Raw genomic sequence first — 20,680 nt, 5'->3', positions numbered from 1 at the left:
CCCTAGCATAAATGTATGAAAATACAATGTTAAAAATAAATTAAACACCTCATATTGTTAAATAACTGATTTTATGTATTGAAGTTTTAAATATTACATTTGAGTTTCCATTGATGTAAAATTATTTAAAAATTACAATATTTAAATCAGTGTTTAAAGGTAAGCAAACAAATAAAAACAAGTCACATGGGCAGACATTATAGACTTTATGCAAAGATTTAGTCTCAGAGGCAACTGAAACCAATTAATTTAAAAAATCCTTTCTGAATATCATCTCACTAAATGCGTCTTTCTGACCGGGAGCTGACAGCGTGTTGAAGAGTTATGGACCGGACGCTTTGGAGCGTCTGGTTAGGAAGCGCATTACAAACCTTTGGTTGAAATGGCGCGTTAAATTCAAGTCTCCATTCCAGACCAGAGAAAACTAAAGAGAATGCAACGTTGTGTTAATCCATTTGAGGAGCCGGTAGTTTACCCAAGTTACCCAGGAGAGCGGCGTTCTGGAGGAGCTGCAGACGTAACATCTGTCCGTTTCGGAGAAGCGAAACCACGCAAATAAATAAATAAATAAAAACTCCTGGTAAAAGCTCACACCGGACCGCGCAGGGTAAAACACTCACAGAGTTCAGTTGATCTGTTTGGATCAGACAGATCCAACTGACTGATGAATTAGCGCAGATTTTTCTGCAGATGGGAACCAGGAGGAAGTTCGTTCAGCCCCCAGCGGGTGAAGGGATGCTATTTTAAGTGAAGTCGCTTAATTTAATTTATTAAAAGTTATTGGGGCCTCAGTCAGTGGTTTTTTTCACTACGAGAAAAATGTAGATACATTTATCTGCTTAATTTGTGATGGGATCTGGATTCACGGTGAATATTAACTAAACCGCATAAAATGCGGCTAAATAGCCGATGTTAATATGATTGTAATTTCACGGATAAAAATAGTACAGGACCGATTTTTTAATGTTGTCGGTCAAGATAACGGATAACAAAATAAGTCTAGCGCGACCTGCCGCCCTGACACCAACTCACACACATCTTCATTCACAGTCTTACTTGTAAATCGATTTTTCTTTTCTTGGACATTTTGATGTTAGCTTGTCGATGTCTCAGTTTTATTCGCTGGGAAAATCAATAAGCAGCTTGAGGTGACTCTGCTGCTCTCTAGTGGCGAGAAGCCGTAATCGTTGGCTGGTAACAATCGGAATGCATTATGGGAGATGTAGTTAATTCGTGCTGAAAACCAATTTTAAGTCAATCATGGGCCTATAAAATGTGGCCCGCAGGCCTTGAGTTTGACACATGTGAGCTAAATAAACATTTTTATACAACATACCTGACGAGAATACAAAGACAAAACAACCATGTTAAAGGCTGCCAGCTCCAAGTCCTACACAAAACAAAAGTATATAACAAAAATGAACTTAATAGATCTATAAATAAGCTATCCCTCTTCATCTGCAATACATCCATTTTGCGATGCAAAAAACTGGTGTCTGCAGTTTTACTTTGTAACACTTAATTATTTTTACTTCAATTAATTCTTTTCATGATCTTTGACAGATTTTATTTTTGTATTGAAATATAAACTCAAAAACGGTGGTATTCACCAAACTTGACGGGATTTATGTTGCATCCAACATAAATCCAGAAAATCTGTATTTTCTATCAGAAAATACAGATTTTCTGATAGATTTTAAAGTTAACAAAAATGTAACCTACAAGGAAGCATAAACTGAAAAATTCAGAAAATAAAACTTTGGGGATATTCAAATTCAAAAATACTTTATAGATCCCAAAGGGAAATTAAATGTTGTTGTAACATATTAATTCGGTCTTCAATGTTATTGTAGATAGCATTGGCAGAAAAGATGTCCTGTAGGCATTTGTATTACAGCCAATTTGAACAATCCACTGACTGAAGACACTCTGTTTTCTCAAGATATGAAGAGGATGGTAAGGTTGTCCATAATTTTCTTGCTTTTAATGAAGAACAATTTTTTGCATAGTCATCTCCAGAGGTTCCACAGTTGTCCACAGAACAGAACCCGAATAGAACCAGCCTTCTTTATCAGGTTGTTGGGTCTCTGGTGTTGATGCTGTGTGTGAAATGTTTAATGTCTTCTCACCATGATCCCCTGAAAGGGTTGATTGAAGAACTCAAACCTCCCCCAGCAGAGCAGTTTTCAGGGTAACTTTCTATCCACTTTTGTCAGATTTGGCTCCAGTTCCAACAGTTAAAGTCTAGGAGTGGAGAAAAAGTGCCATGGCTGTCAAACTCTTTAGGAGCTAGGTTAGTTTCCTTTGGGAAGCTGCCCTAAAGATAATAAACTGAGTAATAAGTGGAACTCAACTGAACCGAGTGCTGAAGCATAGAAACATGGAGTGAATGAATAAGTTAGGTAGTGTGTTCCACAGGTAACAGCATAAGCTCTGGAACACTTTTTTTCCCTTCTAAACAAGAAATTAATGCTCTTCTTCTTAAAATGGATGCAAAATTAAAAACTTTGCATCCATTTTATTTAGGCTCTTACTGTGATTGATTTCTAATCATTGTTGAAGAAGATTTTAGGTTATAATAAATTTAGGAAAAATCTCTGGCTCAATCTCCTTCTTACGGATCCCAGTTTCTCCCGGCGGACCGCGTGTAGCCACACAGAAAACAACAATGAGTGTTGACGTCACAGAATTTCAGAGTTTAATCCAATAGAAAACGTATGAAATTACAACAGAAACTGCAGAACAACAGAGACATGCATTCATTTACCTGAGACAAAGAGGATAGAGAAAAAAAGGCAAAGACGCGTCTTTGGAGAGTGCTGATGCAAAAGCAAAATAAGACAGCAATCTGATTTGTTACTCCTGTGTACAAACTTTTATAGTAAAGGCGTATTCTTGTCTTTTAATATATTCGAATAAGGCGTATCTTTGCTCATCCAACCAGTAGCTGTCTCTGACCCTCTTAAGAGTTAGAAACTCCCTACAATTTGCTTCCTAGATTAAAGGCCATTTGTCCCCTTTCTTTAAACAAAGTGAGAGCAGAGTTTCTCCTGAACTCCTGCTGTTTTAAGCCTATCTGGGCAAAGAAAAACAGAGAAAGATACTTCACAGATAGGTGTGAAATCTGGAATCTCTCCCGCTTTCTCCCTACAACAGATTCCTCAGGAAGAAACTTAAAATCTTGTAGATAGCTGAAGCAAAGGTTATCTCCACAAACCTAATTTTGTTCTTCTGCATTCAGCACTTCAAAAGATTGAGTTTTGCCGTAAACCAAAAGTAATACATAAAATCGACAGAACAGAATGGGGTAAAATTCCTTTTTCTAACCTATCAAATATAATAATAAATCCCGAGTATAAAAATTAACACAATCATTTTCCAAAACCCTTTTCACCATAAACCTGAGCAATTTTCTAATACTAAACAAAACATTTTCATTCACAAAATTTCTATTTGATTCTGATATAGTAACAGATAATACAATTTCAAAATACATTAATCACTGACTAAATTAGTAATTCTAAAACCACGATTAAACTATTTTCAGTCAGAGCATGCTATTAATAACTAAGAAAAATGTCTTACAAATTAAATGGTAGTGGTTTTAAACATTCTATGTTGTATTCAGTTTTACACCATCCCAGATGTTAGTTTTGGAAGACTTTTTGATCTTCCTTGACCCGAGCAAACGTCTCTCTCCCATGCTCATCCAAGTGATACTGCCTTCCTCCAGATGCTACTTTTATGGCTTCCTGTCCTCTCTGATAACACAATCAGACCTCAGTGAGAGTTCCCTTTTGATCTCTATTTCCCTTCCTGTAAGTTGAACCCATCAATAGTTTAGTTTTAAATCATTAACACAAACCTGTTCTAAATTAAGAAATTTGTTCAAAATGACCATGGTCAATATACCTTTTTACATGCTGTAAGACTAACTGTATTAAACACTAAAAATATTAATTTTTCCTCAACATCATCCTAATGCTTCTGAGGTCTATCAATTCCTCCAGGAAACTAATAATGCAAATTCACTCGTCATTCATAAGTTTTGTGCTGACTTACAATTTTCACCAGTCATTGCATCTCTTCCATCTATTGTATTTAAAACTTTCAAATATACATTTCCTTTTTCAGATTTGTGAAGACTGGGTTAGCCACCCTGCCATGTGAAGATTCCTCAGAGAAAACATTATCAATTGAGAAGTTATTCCAGGATTTCATCAACATCAAAGTTGATGTTGATGAAATCCTGGATACAATTCACATAAAGTCTTGCATTTTACTTGAAGTATTTTTTTGGGGAAGGTTGCAATTTCAACTGTTTTGTAAGATCATGTAATGGCAAAAACAAAGCTTGAAAAAAAAAAACTACAACTTAAACTGCAGCTCTTTGAAAAAGGCGCTGCAAAATGAGTCATTTTAGAGTCCAACAACCTAAACAAAAACATTGCAACATCCTGGAGGGTCTGGTTTATTAGCAAACATTCCAAGAAGAATAGTGTTAAATTGGAATGTTACAGGTCATATGTAACTGAGAAGCAAACATCCTACATGGATGTTTATTGCTAAGGTGCACATTACTTCCTGGCACTTGAAAGGTTATCATCAATATTATTAATCAAATGTGTGACTTGTCAGTGTCTTGTTGACATGGCAGTTCCTAGTTGGATGGTTTATGAGGAATTCAGCAGTACATTTTATGACACAATGGGTTTTAATGAGACTATTGGAAAAGCTACAGTCAAGTTCCAGGAGCTAAGAAAAATCTACAACCATAGCAGAAGAAGGAAAACAAGTTTAAATGAAAATGTTTGTAAAGGTGTAATGTAAAGAATAACTTCAAGTTAAACTTAGTGTAGAGTACTTCAGCACAGTTTAAGGCTCCGCTGCAGGAATGTTGATCAATCGCTGGGCTTTCTGTTTGGGTACATCACCAGCTGAGCACATCCACACTGCTGTTAGCTCACTTTTCACAGCCTGCCACCTCTGTATTCCTCTTCCAAGCCAAATCAATATCACTCTCCCAGCCTGAGCTTGAACTCTGGTGGGACCCTTTCAGCACAACCTTGAAACACGCTGTGCTCTGTCAGCATTACATTACAAAATCACTTACCATCAGGGGTGGAAAAGAATACTAAAATGTTCTAGAACAGAAAAGTATTTTATTTGCTATGAATTTTTAAAATATTAAAAAGTTTATACAGTATGTATATGAGTGTCACAGTAATGTGTAAGACAACTCTCAGCCCTGGCGACTAGTTATATGAGAAGTTTACGTCTTTCAGTAATTAAATTCAAAACGTGAAAGTAATATTGAATGAATTCATCATGTACAGAGAAATATATTTCAAGCACTTATCTTTGTTCATATTGATTACAGCTAATGAAATATTTTTTAAAAAGGTCTGTCTTTCAGCATATATATATATATATATATATATATATATATGTATAAACAGAACCGCAAGCAATATTTGGGTTCCAAGCCCCTCCCATTGAGTCCACCTTTTGCCTCCTCCTTCCAGTTTAACTCAGCTCACCACATCCCACCAGGCCATCATGTGGCTCTCTTTATGTCAACCAAGTTAAGAATTTGTGAGACAGTGCTTACACCTTAAAGGAGCTACTATTACAATAAAGATTTTAGCAGAGGTTCCAGGGAAGACATCTGAAAGGAGAGTCACATTGATGTTCTCCACAATAAGAAAAAGTCACAAAAGGTCTTTGGCAAAGAAGCTGGTAGTTTAGATTTCTGCATGTAAGCATAATGCTGGAAAGCTTACTGGCAGAAAAAAGTTTAGTACAAAAAGATGCACAGATAACAGGATAAACTCTGCTCATCCTATAATGCTTAATGATAATTTTTCTAATCCCCTGCTCTTAGCACATCTCTAGGTCCTTTCACTCCTATACAGTAAATCCTCTCACTGCAAGTGAGTTTTCTGATGGTTTTTAATCTCTGTTTCCATTGTTCTCTCATTAGCTGATGTACTCAGCTCTTTATTGGATTATTTAATCTCCCTTTGCAATTCTGTAATACTAAATACTGAAAAATCTGAAATTCAAACCAGTGGTTGAATTACTTCCTCCTTGCTTACATGAGCTCATTGGAGACCTGGGAAAATGGAAAAAAGGTAATCTCACATTTTTATTCCAAAGACATACATGTTTTTAGTATCCTATCAGGGAGCAGCCAAAAACAAGCACAGCTATTTTTCCTGGCACTGTCTTTTTGCTTAAACATCATGTCAGTGTCTATGTTAAACACATTTTGACTGGTCTCCATTAATGAGTTGTGGGACATTGTTTAATAAAGACATCCTGTCCTCTAGATGTTAATGCTGCTCATATTATCAGAGATCCCTTTTGAAGTATCTGGTCCTACCATCAAAAAATTTAACATTTCTGCAATATTGTTGGCAACCTTCATATTTCCAACCTGCCACCATCCACCTCTGAGAAGTCCAACCCTGTCAGTAGGCTGCTAAGCAATTACAGTCTCATCTTGAAATTGCCTTTTTTTGATCCAGAGTTCTATATAAAGAATCTCCATGAAAATTAACAGACATAGTTGCTGTGTTGTGTTATATGCAAGTACAGTTAAGACCAACTCCTTGTATTTAAGAGGTACAATTATTTCATTAAGCTGAAAGGTTTTTATGAGGTTCTGTCTGGAAATGAGACAAACTTAATCTCATAAAATTGTCAAAGGATACAAATTTGGAAAACAAATTATAAAAATATTTTTTAAAATGGCATGTCTAAATGATTTACACCCATTCTTGATTGGCATTACAGGTACCACATTTTTTAGTTGTTCCCCTTGGTATTTTGAAGATTTATCTTTGAAGTTGGAGGAAGTTAGAAGTTCTTTGTATATACACTCAAATTAATTTAAAATATGCATTCTGATGAGGCCCCTTTCTTCAAATTAAAAGTATCTTTTAAGATTAACCTATAAGTATGTACTAAGCATACTTTTCTTCAATGCCCACATTTCTGTATTAAAGTGTTTTTTATTTGTCTGATAATATTGTTATCTTAAATGCCATGTTTTCATCAGTGGTGAGGGGAAGATAATCATAATTAACAAGAATAAAGATGTGGTGTGTGTGTCTTCAGTCAAAGTAAGTCTGACTAAACTGACTCCACACAGATTAAAAATAGTAAAATACCTTTACATACCAGCAACTGTGGCACCACAAGTCACAATGTCTGAAGTGAGAGGCACCTCACAGATTCATCCCAGTGGTTTGTTCTCAACCTTTCATCTTCATATTGCTTTGGTAATGGCTAGAGTCTACTCTGTAAAAGCATGAAGAAGTTTCCCCCTGAGCCAAGTGTAAAAACAAATGACACGCTCGTTTAGATAAGCCACAAGCTCAGGATAGGCAGCCATCTGACTGCACGGGCTGGAGGTTGAGAGGACAGGAGAGAGACAGACAAACAGACACTCTGGGCCCAGTGTCTGCCTTATGGTGAAGAGAACTAAAGAAAATGGGCAACATAAAGACAGTCAATGTGTCCTCCAGCAGTGTAGACCTATCAAGAAAATATAGAACTATGACTTGTACGACATTATATGGAGCTTGGTCAGTATTTATCATGATACCAGTGTGTTTGGTTTGGTTTTTTGCCTAGTCTATGTTATTCTGTTCTGTCACATTCTTTTCCTGTCAATACTGCTGATGATCCTCGTCATCTGCAACCCCCCTAATCTGCTGAGGACGAAAAGACCAGATTAACCTACACTTCTTGCCCGGTTGCTCATCTTCAGTTGAGGAAATTAGGCTCTTGGTGTTCAACAACATAGTAGTTCATCAAATTTGATCTTTTTGTAAAAGGTTAAATTCATTTTTTTTATTTTCTGTAAATGTTTTAGTTTTATTTGGATATGAAGACTATCCTTCTCCATTATGCTGCTCTAAGATTTATTCTTGTTTGCCTTAATTTCTAAAAGTCTGGCTACTTCAGTGGTGATGATCTCCCAGGAGGAGAGTCATCTGGTTCTACAGTGGAGGAAAATACCGTGTTATAAAGAACCGTCCTCCACTTTGAAGAGTGAAGTGCTTGATCCAAACGAGGCAGCTGTTAATATTAAGTTAATATTTTGAAGTGTGACCAACACAGACTGAGAGGCTTCCTTCTCTTCCTCCACTGCCACTGCTAAAACTACAGGAAGACAACAATTCTAAAACAGCACAGGAAATGGATGTCATTGTTCACAACTTCTCCTTCTGTTCGCTGATTGGCCCAGTAGAAAATCTACCAGAGACAATCTAAATCATTGGGAGAAAGCCATTGATTTGCAAGAAGCAAGCATTTTTTTTGAGCTGAAGGCAACAGTCAGGCTAGTTCAACACCAAACCTTCACCAATAGTCAGAGCAGAGAAGACTCATTCCACTCCATGGCCCCATTGTAAACAAATAACACATAAAGTAAGTATAGACGTGATGGGAATGTCCAACCATCAAAGCACTCAGGAAGGAGACAGATGTTTTTTTGGTCTGAAATGTGCTGAGCCCATAACAACAGCCAGAGATGATGTGAGGACGCTGATGAAGCTGGTAAGTGATATGTTTTAGCCATTGGCTAAAAACCCACTCAGCAAGGAGGAAGCTGCTAACATAAAAAGCCAGATTACAGTCTACAGATGCACACAGGGACCTTAATTTTTGGGCACATGTTCTGCGGTCTGATGAAAATAAAGTGGAACTGTTTTGCCACAAAGACCATCGTTACATTTGGAGGAAAAACAGGGACGCTTGTAAGCCTGGGAACACCAACCCGATTGTGACACATGCATTATGTTGTGGGGTTGTTTGTCTGCTGGTGCACTTCATAAAATAGATGGCATAATGAGGAAAGAACATCATGTAGAAATATTGAAGCAATGTCTAAGGACATCAACGGTGGCGGTTTCTGATAAGGGCAACAATGGCAACTGCCCAGGGCGGCATTTTATGGGGTGTGGCATGTTCACATAAAACAAGAAAACCTTTCTCTGACTTAACTGTAGACAATGTGGAAAAAAACATTCCTTTATGGGAAGTTATTGTAATTCTAATAAAAACAGACAATAAACAACCTAAAATTCTACATGGACTTTTTGCTTATTTAAGAGTTGATAATACCATGCAGGACACAGATCTTTCTTAAAACTATAGTCATTCTGGACAATTAACTGTATGAATAAGAATAGAGAGTATGCTAATATAATGCTTAGGAATGCCATCTTGTTCCGTTTTATCCCTGCACTGTTTAAGTAAAGTGCCTCTGCTGCTGCTGTTGCTGCTGCTGCCGGCTGTTTGTGCTTTGCCAGAAGGGACTCACTTTGAAATCCTTAATGAAGATCTCCAACTGACACCAGAACTGAAAGAGTGACATCTGTTGATTTATAAACATGTCTGCTTTCACAAGGAGGAAAACAGAATCCAGCTTGTGTACTGGCTGTCAGTCCTGCTCAACATTTTAATGAAAAGCAAAGAGTTAGTAAATTAAGCATGAGTAGAGTGAATACAATGTGTTGCATAGTCCTTAACAGTTCATAATTTTGTGAGATTACAACTACATCCTACCTTTTATTGTGGTTTTATATGACAGACATATAGTTAAACAATTTATACTTCAGCACTTTGTAAAACCACCATTTGATCCAGTTGACCCTGCAGATCAACTAGAGCAGTGGTCCCCAACCTTTTTATTACCACAGACCGGTCAAGACTTGAAAAATTTTGCTGAGCCTGGGGGTGGAGGGGCGTGAACCGTCAGATAAGGCTTCTGCATGTTGGTGTTCCCGCTAAATCCTGAATATACCCAATAAAAAGGGTATATTCAGCGATAAAAAGGTTGTCTTGGCCTTTTTATCACAGCCTGTGGGGTTTACCCTGACTGGGAACGAGAATACAACCTGCTGAATGTGACAGGTAGCCAATCAGAAAGCGTGGTGACGTAAGAATAGAGGGGAATCCCAAACAGCTCACATATCGCGCAACTGTGAGTCTGGTGGATATCGGAGATGATATGTGGAAATGTTTATTATTATATGTAAAGGTCATTATTATATATGTTTCTGTTTATTCAGTTAAAAATGTCAACTCCCCATCTGGGAGTGATGGGAGACAATAACACTCGAAGTGTTGCTTATGTCCTCAGCCTGCTTGGTGTCTACGTGGCGAAGCAGTTTCAAGCTTCATTGCCTCATTAGCAGAGCGGCTTGTAACCTACCGGTCCGGGATAAATCCATCCTCCTGTCTCTTCTCAGGGCATTTTCCCCTTTTGCAAAGAAACTTTCCAAAGACATCTGATCGGTTTCTTACTCATTTTGCTGCTTGTGGGCTCAGTGTTGCCTCGCAAGTAACTGAGAGAATCTGATTAAAGGATTTTCAAAATAAAAGATCCTCCAGACTCAAATAATACATAAAACGGAAATATTTAATTATTTCTTGCGCGGCCCGGTACCAATTGGTCCACAGACCGATACCGGTCCACGGACCGGGGGTTGGCGAAAGAAGTCAAAAATGGACTATCTGTGAATTTGCAGCTTTACATTCAATTTTCAGCATTGTTAGTTGTTGGACAGCTCCGAAATGCTGAGCAGCACTAGATCTGGCTGTATNGCCTATAAAATGCTGGGGGGGCCATATTCAATGACATGGCGGGCCACATGTGGCCCGCGGGCCTTGAGTTTGACACGTGCTCTAGGTGAATATCTCTTGATTTTGCACTTTTTACTATCATGCTTTTTCCTTCCACTCAACTCTCTATAAATATGCTGGGATACATCGTTAGCAGTGACATCCTGAGGCTTATCCTCCTCGTCTCCCACATGACTGTTGTAGGTCATGACATAAATAAAAGCGTAACGTAATGTAACATTTTTGTGTTCAAAACATTGTCAGTTTACGAATATTCTTTTTTATTTGAGAAAATCAATACTGGTTTTTCATTAGCTCTATCCCATCATTATCAAAATTCCCTGTTATGAAGACACTCTGTGTAATAATTTTAAGTAGGATTTTCACTTTTTAATCAGTTTACTGAAATAAATTACATTTTTAGTGATAGTCTAAGTCAGTGAATTGCACCTGTATATTTTTTTCATACTGTCTTATATTCTACCATAGAAAAATATTCAATTTGAAGTAATTGCACCCTTTTTTATTAAACAATGTTCATATTACCAGGGTTGAAGTTTTTCAGTTTATGGGGAAGGTTTGACTTCAGTCAACCTTTTGGGATTAGCAGTTTAAAACGTTATGTTTTTATTCATTTTTTCTTTCTGCTTTGCCCCTAAAAACTGAGTTAAACACATAAAGAACACCGCACATGTTTCACATATAACTCTCATTAGAAAAACAACTCACTCCTGAAGTGATGTTCTTTAAAAGTTATAGCCTGGGTATGCAATCACTGGTGTTACATCAGTAATTGAGAACATGTGTCTCGTTCATATGTGGCGGTAGGATGGAGTGATAAGGGGATGGATGGATTTAGGTATTACTTGCAAGTCTGTTATCATGAGGAACGAACAGAGCCAAAAATGGAGGCTTTCAATTGACCCATCCGTCTATATTCCATGGCTAAAATAACAATATCCTGAATAAAAGCAGGAGGGAAGGCTTGGCTCAGCCTTAGAGAGAGTGGAAACTCCAGTAGAGAGCTGATCCATTGAATCAGAAGGAGTCAGTCGAGATATTCCTGCAGGAAACACCTCAGCATTCCCAAGAGTGAGCTGAAGAGTATTGATGATGACAAGAATAATTGGCTTTACCCCTGTAACCAATATGCCCCCTGCAGGCTGATCTGAGATAAGTAAAACATTGCAAATAAATGCTGCAGATGTGGTTTTTATTTATTTTTTTATTTTTTAAATCTTTCAGTGGACTGCTTCACTCAAGACTCACCAGACACTCCCCTCGAGCGCAGACGCTGAAGGGGTCTGAGTAGCTGCACCTCGTCCCATCATGCATCACCTGGTTCATGAACACCACCTCCCCAGTTTCCTTCGATTTACAGCTTAGCTCGCATTTACGAGCCTCTGGAAACAACAACCAAGGGTCACTAATTAGTTTGTGAAAATGTCTTTCAGATGTGAAAAATTGATTCATACAATAAACACACAACAAACACACACAGACACACACACACACACATGCACGCACACACACACACACACACACACAAATTCAACAAAGTATTTTCTCCCCCAACATGTAGAGCCAGCTTTAATAATGTATTTACAGTCTTACCATCTGGGTGCTCATATGGCAGCCAGGTGTGCTTGACGTTGTTGTGGTATTTGTTGCTCCGCTGGACGCACTGCTGAGCGCGGAAGTCTTCATAGTGGCCTGCACACTCCTCTGTGTTGCACATCTGGTAGTCAAACGCAGAGCCTGGGCAGTCTCGACCGCCGTAGGCAGGCCTGACCCGCGACAGAAACAGCAGCGGTGTTAAATTCGTGGCAAGGATTCAGACTCCTTAGATTTCTGGTTCTGAGCTTTGCTTATGTGATTTTATTAATTAACGTGAAATGGTGTATGCCGATCTAATGAAGATTTTCTCATTGTTCTGCTTGACCATACAGTATGCTTTAAGTTCTTTGCAGTTTTTCCTTTGCATAGGTGGAAACGAAGCTGGATTACGTCAGGCACTGTGGTTCATCTTCTGTTTTTATTCTTTTTAATTGCTACATTTGCATGCAGAATAACATAGTCAGCCTGGTCTGACTTTTCAGATTCTGCCATTTGAAACAGTGTAAAGGCATTAGCTGCATTATTTAACAGAAAATGCATAGCAATTATAATTTTTTTTTAGTAGCAAGGCATAAATGCTTCAACCGTTCCTCTAATTACCTTGATGACCCAACCTATTAATTAGTCAACAACACTATGCAGCATACTTCAGCTCTCCATTCAAAAAACCCCTTTTTGTGATAGACAAGTATAAGCTACTGAATAATTTAGATGTGAAAGGAAAAGGAAAAGCACATGTGTTTCTTTGATATGTTTCTGTAATCTCTTCCCTGATTCTTGACCATTATATGTTACTTTGTTTTGGTCTATCAGATAAAATGACAATAAAATATACCGAAGTTTAGCAAAACAAAATATGAAGAGTTTGCAAAAAAAAGAAAAAAAAAAAAAGAAAGGCTATTAATACCGATGAAAGAACAATATCTGTGCTGTCTAATCAGGAGTGTTCTTCCCAGATTTCCGTTTATAGTTTTAAAACAATGACACAATTTCTTTGATGAATTAAAATAATGTGTTCATCCAAGAGGTCATGACTATGTTTTGGATCAGTCTCATCACTGCCTCAATACTCACGGGGGGTCATTGCACTGCCTGCTGCGGGAACGAACTCCACCGCCACACGTCCTGGAACATGACCCGTATTTTGACCAGGAGCCCCAGTTCCCATCATGCCCTTGCAGCTCCTGGCTGGACTTCCAGATGCAGTGACCCTTGAAGCACCACTGGAAAATGAGATGAGATGGGAAGGATGACGGACGGTTCAAAACATCTTGAAACAGTGCAATTGAGTTTCCTGAAAACATCATAGCCGTTCTGACGTTCAGTATCCCAAGACAATTCCACTTTTTACCAGTTAAATAAATAAAGAAAAAACACCAATCAAATTACATAAAAGGAATGAAAAGTCAGTTTTTATAAAAGCTCTTTCAGTGCCATGTCCTACCTTTCCAGGTGCACACTCCGTCCCATCTACTGGAGGGCCTTTTTTGGTTTTACAGAAATACTGGTTGTCAGGGTGGCTGCACCACAGCTGCTTGCAGGGGTCGTAGGTTCGAAACTAAAGAGGGGAATTTTATTTTTTTAAGAATTGATCTAAACATTTCTGTTTTTTTCTTTCTTTACAACTCAGAAATGGTGAACCTAACTTCACCATTTCAGAAATGATGCATCCCCCTCTTTTATCAGTAATCCACCAATGATCTTACATGTTAAAATCACTCGCAAAAGATAAAGAAGGACTTTCGTTAGTCAATGCAGTGCATCCGGGTGTGCAGGACTTACAGCTGTGCACATTTTGTAACCAACACCAAAGTCAAAGCGGCACTGCTCATCCATTGAATAATTAATTCCAGGAAGCTCAGGAAGCTTGGGCCACTTGTGTTCAAAGGGATCATCCAGAAGGCAATCATAGGAGCTGTGGGAAAGATTAAAATGAGTTAAGCGTAAATATTACATATCATGAGGGATATTGAGAAAACAGAGCTTTGAACTCTTCTGGAACTAAGGGAACTTTTAAAAAAAAAGGCCTGGGAGAAGCAGCACATACTGAATGTATCTGTTGAGCTCCTGTTTGCTGCAACGCGACCAGTGGTAGCGATGGAAAGCTGCTTGGACCAGTGGGGCCATGATGCTGCCCATACTGGTTTCATCAGCGCAGCGATTCCCCTGGCCATCGTGCTCCATGCCCAGCCTAAGGGCCAAAACAAACTCATTAGACAAGAGTACGTGCAATATTTGCTGTACGTATTTATAATTGGCACGAGATAATAACTTCACGAGTTTGCAAGTCGATGTCATGTACGAGTAAGTAGGATTTAAGTTAGTATGGTAGCTCCACCAAACTGCAGCGAGAGCCACTACAAAAATCAAGTGACAGATCCCACAATCTGCTTCAAACCAACACGGCAAGACAGAAGAGCACCGAAGAGGAAAAACAGGCTGATTTATGTGACTCCCTGTTGTTTTATAAAAACTATTCCTACTAATTAATAATAATTTCCGTATTGTTTTTCACACGAGTGTTAATCATCGTACATTGTCTGAATTTGATTACAAACAATTCATCCCAAGAAACCTTTTCACACTGACAGCTCAACAAACCCTCGGCGTTAAGGTTGCTAAAGCCAATGAGTGAAACCACACCAGGGGTCTGTTTTTAATGGAATAATCCAATCAAAAGTCTGGCAGAGCCTTCCTGAAGCCAGCAACAGACAGCAACAAAATGACGAGTTTTGCATAATTTGGTAAATATTTGAATGTAGCCGCAGGAGGCATCTTAATGTTGTCTTGTCGGATGCTATCAGGAGAAGCACAACATGTCGGAACCCTCTCGGGTCTCACAGCTTGAAAAAGTTGACTGAAGAGTGAGAGGTATAAGGCAAAATGCCAATTAGCATCAAGTGAAATCTTTCTTCTTTAAGTTGCTATAAAATACTGTAAACAAAAAAAAATTACTGTTGAATGTGAGTCAACAGTCCTGTTAGCATTTTGCTCCAAATCAGCTAAGTGTAAAAAGGTGCTCCAGACCACAATAACACTTTTTCTCTAAAAGATAAATGATATAAGTGGTGGAAAACTCACAGTTCTCATCACCCTGGACATCCCACTCCCATCATAAAAACATTGTGTTGATAGGATCATAGTGTGGGGTGATTTTCTGTCTGACGGAGAAAATGACTTACTTCAAAAATGGTTGAAGTTAAAACAAAAACCCATGAGGAAAAACCTGCTACAGAGTGACACTTCAGTCTTTCAGGACAGCAACTCCAAAAATAATGCCAAGGCTACAATGGAACAATCTCCAAATAACCAATCTGACAAAACTTGAGTTTTTTCCACAAACAAAAATAGAAAATAAAATCAATGTCTTTCTCTGTGCAGCTGGTAGAGACCACCTGAGCAGTTCTGCTAATCTTTTTTTTTTTAATTTTCAGGGGGTCTAAATACGATGGCTCACCACGTTTTTCAAAATCATTTTTTGTAAAAAAAAAAAAAAAAAAGGAAAAACTACGGATAATTTTCCTTCAGCTTTATAATTATGCACTACTTTGTTGTGCTCTAAAAAAAAAAAAAAAAAGCCGTTACAGTAAGGTTTCATTTGTGCTGTAAAAAGTTACACGAACATAAATACTTTTTGAAAGGCACCTTATACCATCAACATAAACATTGTTTTCAACAGTTCTGATCAGCAATGCAGACATTATGAGAAGACAAAAATCAAGTCAAAAAGCATTACATTTTCTTACTGAATGACAATAGCACTGTGAAAAGAAACCTTGTCCTTATTAAAAAAAAAATCCATGCATAGAGAGACATAATCACTATAACATATTCATCTACCCAACTTCACTTCTCTATGATCCTGTCCATACAACCAAAAAAATTATCTCTGCATGGTGAGGAGACTGCACTTCTTTTACTCTGCTTTTTCCTGAAACAGACTCAGACTCTGCAGGAACATCAAGTTTTTCATGCAGTCGACTGGAAGGTGTTTGGACTGACAATCTCAAACAGCTCACACCTAGAGATCAGTGACGCGACCACGAGGAACTGTGATTATCAAATGAGTTCTTAAAATCAAATAGTTCTGATGCATCCATTCTGAAAAACCTCTTGGATTTGCTAAAAAAAAAAAAAAAAAAGCATCATTTTCCCCGGGCGGAAGTTGTGACACCTAAAACACGAACGCACTTGAGGACTGAACAAAGTCATTGAGACAAACAGCTGCTAAAAATGTTCTGATTTGACTGTAGAAGCAATCAGTTGCAACAAGCCTCAGATTACACAGGTGGGTTTCTGCGATGCCATTAGGGGGGAAAAAACAACAACACTGCCAGCAATTAGCTGCTGCTGGAATTAAAGCCATAAAGGTGCATATGTAAATTATCATATAACCTGTACGTTACATGGGTATACTTTTCAACATTTCTCAATTAAAAATGCTTTGTTTATTGTGACAAACGTTTTGTGGTAACTGAGTTTGGGTTTTTAACTAGCTGTAAATAAAATTAGCACAAATAAATGTTCAAAATATAAAACTCCCATTGTAATTAGTGCAAATATTCTATGTGTTTTATTTTTTAAAGTTGAATTACTAACAGAAATAAACTTTTTTTTTATAATGGTCTACTCGTTAGCATGTAGGTCTACATGCGTGTTTTTCTTGAAACAAATAATTGTCCAAATGTAAATGGAAAAAAAAAAAAAGCTTATAAAATAGGAAGAAAAACATAGAGAAACCTTTGGGTGGTCGTTGATCTCAAGATAGGAGATTTTTAAACGTCAATAGGCACAGCATGAAGTCTGCTTCTGTCCACTCCTAAAGGATGGAAACATTGGTGACCTTGTTTTTTTTTTTCTTCTTCTTCTTCTTTTGTGCAATGTGACAGACAATCAAGTCTGTTTGGCTGGCTCTAGATTCTCGTGCCACAGTGGGAGGCTGGGCTCACAAATGTTACAGCTTCTCATTATGCTCCCGAGCTCAAAGAAAGAGGAAAACAAGCTCTGTGAAATGGGGCAGAGGTGATACGCAATATCTGGACTGAGTGACCACAAGAAAAAAACACTGCTGGTGACTTGGAGGAAACACAACATGCTATAGCGCAAACCTTTAAGAGTCATCTCTTCAGCTTCACAGAGATGGAAGTCATCTTTAAAAGATCTAATGGTGTAACTTGCAAGCAACTTTGAGTTGAACATTTCACTTTAATTTTGTGTGTGGCTCCAAATCCAGGCCTCCATTGGTTAATAAATTTGATTTCCATTGATGATTTTTGTGTGATTTTGTTGTCAGCACATTCAACTTTGTACAGAACAAAGTATTCAATGAGAATATTTCATTCATTCAGATCTAGGATGTGTTATTTGAGTGTTCCCTTTATTTTTTGAGCACTGTATATATATATTCTTCTACCTTTGTTCTCTATAAAATCTACCAAAAACACATAAAATCAACGAATTCATGTTAGAAAACATGTCCTTTAATTATTCAAACTGATCCTCTTTTTAAGTGCAAGATTTTTAGGTGTTGCATTTCTCCACTGAGGTTTTTTGACCACAGACTGCTGTGCTATGACAGTCAGGGCCAAACTGTCAGCTTAGCCGAAAGCTCGTAGACCTCGTGAAATCCCGCTACGCCCTTCGTCGGGAAGCTGTTACTTACACGTGACCAGTTTCGTGAGCAACGACGAAGGCAGAGGAGAAGCCGTCTTCATGATTCAAGGTGCAGCTCCTCAGCGGGTGACACATGCCAGTCACTGGAGCATAACCTGGGTGACAGAGAAGATCATACAGCCCCGACAGTCAAGGACAAGAAAGAAGAACTTGCATCACACACTTTCTTGCATCGTTCCCAAGTCCAAATTACTATAAAATTCACACCAGATGCCACCAAGAACCCAAGTAATAAACATTCAAGGAATTCCTAATTATGTTACATGTAATAAAGGTTTAATGTCAGCGGGCATTAGTATTAAATATCCTTACTGTAATTGAATGCCTTGTAAAGCCTTTGCTGACAGTTTTAACATGTCTACAGGTGTAATTTCAGCCAATTTTTCAACAAAAACTGTCTTGAAGTCTTAAATGTTCTCGGGGCCTTTTATATGCACTCTCATCTTCACTTATTTCCCCATTTTATTTTATTTTTTTTCAAATAAATTCATTAATTTGCTGACTGATTTCTCTAGCTGTGAGCTTGTGATTAACCTGTTGCATAAAATCCACTATAGTTCTCACGCAGTGCATTGCTTATTTTTATTTAAAAAAAAAAATAATAATAATATCCCACTAATAGAATTTCTACAAGTTCAACATGTAGAAAAAAAATCTTGGTTCAGGCAACATTTGTGGATGATTTTTTTTTTGTTTCCTCTTTCAGGAATCGTGCTACCAGAACCTGCTCATTAATGGTAAAATTAAGCTTTTTTGCATTTTTGGATTATGGCTCCATGCTTCTTGTTGACTACATTGGTAATCAGAAACCTTTTTATATGCAAACAGTTAGGATTAAGCTAGTCAATATTAGCTTACACTGACTGCTTTGAAATGTGGGCAGACTGTATTTTTTTCCCCTCACTTTGAAAGCTTGTTCACACCCCCTTTAACCATGATTTCATTATTTTTGCCCTGTGCTTTTTGCTTAATTACACAAACTGCATTATTTATTTATTTATTTTTTTGTTTATTTTGTTTGTATGTGATCATTACTTAGCTTGTCAGTGACATGAAGTGTGAATTTCTCATCAGTTCTGGAAGAATATTAACTGGGAAAAACTTTGACGTCCTCATTACTTATTTTCTTATCCACATGAGGCACCTGTCAGAGAAATATTCCACAAGTAGTCTTTCATAGTGCGCTTTTATAGACTCACTATAGACAGCTGGCTTTCAGAACAACTCTGCTGTGTAATTAGGTTCAGAAAAACACCCAAATGATTGCTCAGATTATTTTTTTAAAAATCCATATCATACATTAGTAATGATCTGGTTGAGCAGTTTGTATTCAGAAAGTAGCATTTTCACATACTCCAGGTAAAAACCACGTCTAATGAAGCTCTAAAGGGTAAAAGTAGCTGAGGATTTTGTTTTTGTAATGAGGTGTGAGTGACGCGTTTCACTCAGCAGCCACTCGGCAGGAAAACCTCTTGAGCCTCTGACAAAAGGCATGCAACATTTTGAAACTAATAGTCTTACGTTCGAATGAAAACACAGCACGACCAGCTCGTTTCACGATCCCCAGGCTCCCGCGGCACAGCGTTTTTTTTCCCCCCCAGCTACACCAAAAGCTACGCCCCAGCTATCATGACAATGTGCTTTCAGCGCACCACGGCAACAAACTTTTAAGCAAAGCACAAACAGTAAACATGACTCGATCAAGAGGTGTGCAGCGATTCAGCTTTGAGCGTTTTGGCGTGGTTCAGAAGCACGCCGGTTTCAGCCTCGCTTTTTGGCGGCTTTCAGAGACTTCTTCATGCTTTCTGACCACCAGAAGACCTCTTTTGGCATGCAGGTAAAAAGCAGAAAATGCAGCAGGCAAACAGCTGGCGATAAAGGGCTCTCGTGTTATTTGGCCGGGGTTGAAAAAGAAATGTCCGCAGCAAGTTAATTCAGTCGTAGTGCAGTGACGTTCTCATGTTCATAATGAGGCATGTGCAGCATATCCAATACGTTTCAGTGAGGGCTCTAGTAGTAAATAAAAATACGAAGAGCTTATTATTGCTGGAGGCGAAACTGAGGCATGTGAAAGCAGTTATGGAGCATGACTCTTTATCTCAGAGGCAGATAAAGGGAAATTAGGGGAATGCTGAAGACATTCCCACAGAGAAGTCAGCTCTGAATATTTACACCCTGAAGCGCAACCATGCAGCAGGAGAAGCATGTTTCTTTTCTTCCGTGGCTCGTTGTGTACCCGGTGAACTCGGATATCGTATAACATGCCATTAAAACCTATTCATAATCTGTGTATGTTTCTATGCTTTTTTTTTTTTTTTTTTTTAACATTACAACCATAGATTTCAATCTGTCTCATAAGAGATTTTACGGAGTTCCACTTTGAGATCTAGCCAGAGATTCCCAACAGGACTTAGCTTTAGCTTTTAACTGGGTCATTCTTGCACAGGAACATGCTGTTATCTAAACCAGTGGTACACGGTTATGTCGTGTCCGTGCTTCAGAAGTGCAGATTCAAATGGCTGCCACCACCATGGTGGTGAATCAATGTTGCATAAGAGGGTGGGTTCAAGGTGATGTACAGTGTATGTTGTTTTTTTTTTTTTTTTCCCTAAACATAGGATTTTGTTTCTAGGCCACAGAGTTCAATTTTGGTCTCCCCTGACCAAAACACTTTTTTCCACTTGTTTGTTGCATCCAGGCCTGCACAGCTGGTAAACACTGTTGCCTGGCAGTAAGAAGGTCCTGACTTTAT

General features: G+C 38.1%; 1 protein-coding gene and 1 long non-coding RNA gene across 3 annotated transcripts in view; one reads left to right on the top strand and one right to left on the bottom strand.

Moving 5' to 3' along the window:
- The window catches only part of adamts14 (ADAM metallopeptidase with thrombospondin type 1 motif, 14), a 61,479-nt gene that overhangs the window by 13,429 nt on the left and 27,370 nt on the right, over positions 1-20,680 (bottom strand). For both annotated transcript variants that reach the window (XM_015043011.1, XM_015043012.1), the window contains exons 7-13: positions 17,918-18,023; positions 14,303-14,446; positions 14,038-14,170; positions 13,700-13,813; positions 13,330-13,478; positions 12,253-12,425; positions 11,908-12,041 (exon numbers count right to left, since the gene is read on the bottom strand). In XM_015043011.1, the coding sequence (XP_014898497.1) occupies positions 11,908-12,041; positions 12,253-12,425; positions 13,330-13,478; positions 13,700-13,813; positions 14,038-14,170; positions 14,303-14,446; positions 17,918-18,023 (953 nt within the window). The remainder of the gene's footprint in view (positions 1-11,907; positions 12,042-12,252; positions 12,426-13,329; positions 13,479-13,699; positions 13,814-14,037; positions 14,171-14,302; positions 14,447-17,917; positions 18,024-20,680) is intronic.
- LOC106953904 (uncharacterized) lies at positions 9,686-9,945 on the top strand. The gene is made up of 2 exons (XR_001426269.1): positions 9,686-9,717; positions 9,850-9,945. It is a non-coding gene; the product is annotated as an uncharacterized LOC106953904 (long non-coding RNA).

The sequence above is a fragment of the Poecilia latipinna genome, unplaced genomic scaffold (genome assembly GCF_001443285.1).
Source record: "Poecilia latipinna isolate Pla-1442-1.1 unplaced genomic scaffold, P_latipinna-1.0 Scaffold611, whole genome shotgun sequence".
Lineage (NCBI taxonomy): Eukaryota > Metazoa > Chordata > Actinopteri > Cyprinodontiformes > Poeciliidae > Poecilia > Poecilia latipinna.
The sequence above is the reverse complement of the archived record's forward strand: the minus strand, read 5'-3'. Positions and strand labels throughout refer to the sequence as shown.